Raw genomic sequence first — 963 nt, 5'->3', positions numbered from 1 at the left:
ATATATATACACACACACACACACACACACAAACTTAGACACGTATATGACTAGAGTGAGTGTACCTGTGTGTGAGTGCGCGCGTGTGAGAGAGAGAGAGCGGGAAAGATAGAGAGCGTTTGTGTCGATCGTTCCCTCCACCACCATGGTATAACAGAAGATGCACAGCTGTCCAATATATCACAGTGAGATCGAACTCTGAACCACTTCGTTGTGAGCGGACCTCGTCACCATTTTAATCACACGCCTATAGCGACGGTGCTGAAGTAAACATCCCTGAGGATTTTACTTCCGATCATCACATATACACATCTACTCATTCGGCATTGTAATCCTTTGCCACTTCTCTTGTAGATCCAAGGTCAAGAAAATCGGTGAAACAGTGCTTCGCTGATGTGGTTGAATAAAACCGAAACTTAAGTGTTAAAGGTCGGAATCACTTTTTACTGCGTTCTATTAATTTTAATTCATTCAAATTTCAGGATTACTTCCCCTGCATTTTTTGAACATGATATATTTTCTCATCATTAAATGTATAATTTTCATTAAAGATTGTTTGCTTCAGACCATGAATTATGTAACTACCTCACCTTTACAATCCCGTTCACAGCTGGCATAATACTACGACTGTGGCTCAACGTCTGTTAAATATGCAACTAAAAGCATTGTTAGATCCCGAGGGAAACAATTTTTATGATATTGTCATGATATTTATATATTTTTTTTTGTAAAAAGGAGCAGAGAAAATGAAGGGGTTGAGATGTTTATGACTTTCCTAATATCTGTAGAAAATACTAGAGTTATGAAAATTCAATACTTACAGGACTATCTCCCGCCTCTCCTCGGTTAAAACCTGGAAAAGAAAATTGATTGAAATTTGAATTATATACAAATATGTAAAAAAAAAAAAAACACCGCCGTCACCACCACCACCACCAACACCACCACCACCACCACCACCAC

The 963-nt window shown here is 38.4% G+C and overlaps 1 protein-coding gene across 2 annotated transcripts in view; it reads right to left on the bottom strand.

Moving 5' to 3' along the window:
* LOC106868559 (uncharacterized) overlaps window positions 1-963 on the bottom strand; it is a 58,257-nt gene that overhangs the window by 3,647 nt on the left and 53,647 nt on the right. For both annotated transcript variants that reach the window (XM_014913880.2, XM_014913881.2), the window contains one exon: window positions 822-853. In XM_014913880.2, coding sequence (XP_014769366.2) covers window positions 822-853 — 32 coding nt within the window. The remainder of the gene's footprint in view (window positions 1-821; window positions 854-963) is intronic.

This window comes from Octopus bimaculoides, chromosome 27, assembly GCF_001194135.2.
Source record: "Octopus bimaculoides isolate UCB-OBI-ISO-001 chromosome 27, ASM119413v2, whole genome shotgun sequence".
Classification (NCBI taxonomy): Eukaryota; Metazoa; Mollusca; class Cephalopoda; order Octopoda; family Octopodidae; genus Octopus; species Octopus bimaculoides.
This window is presented reverse-complemented; position numbering and strand designations above follow the sequence as displayed.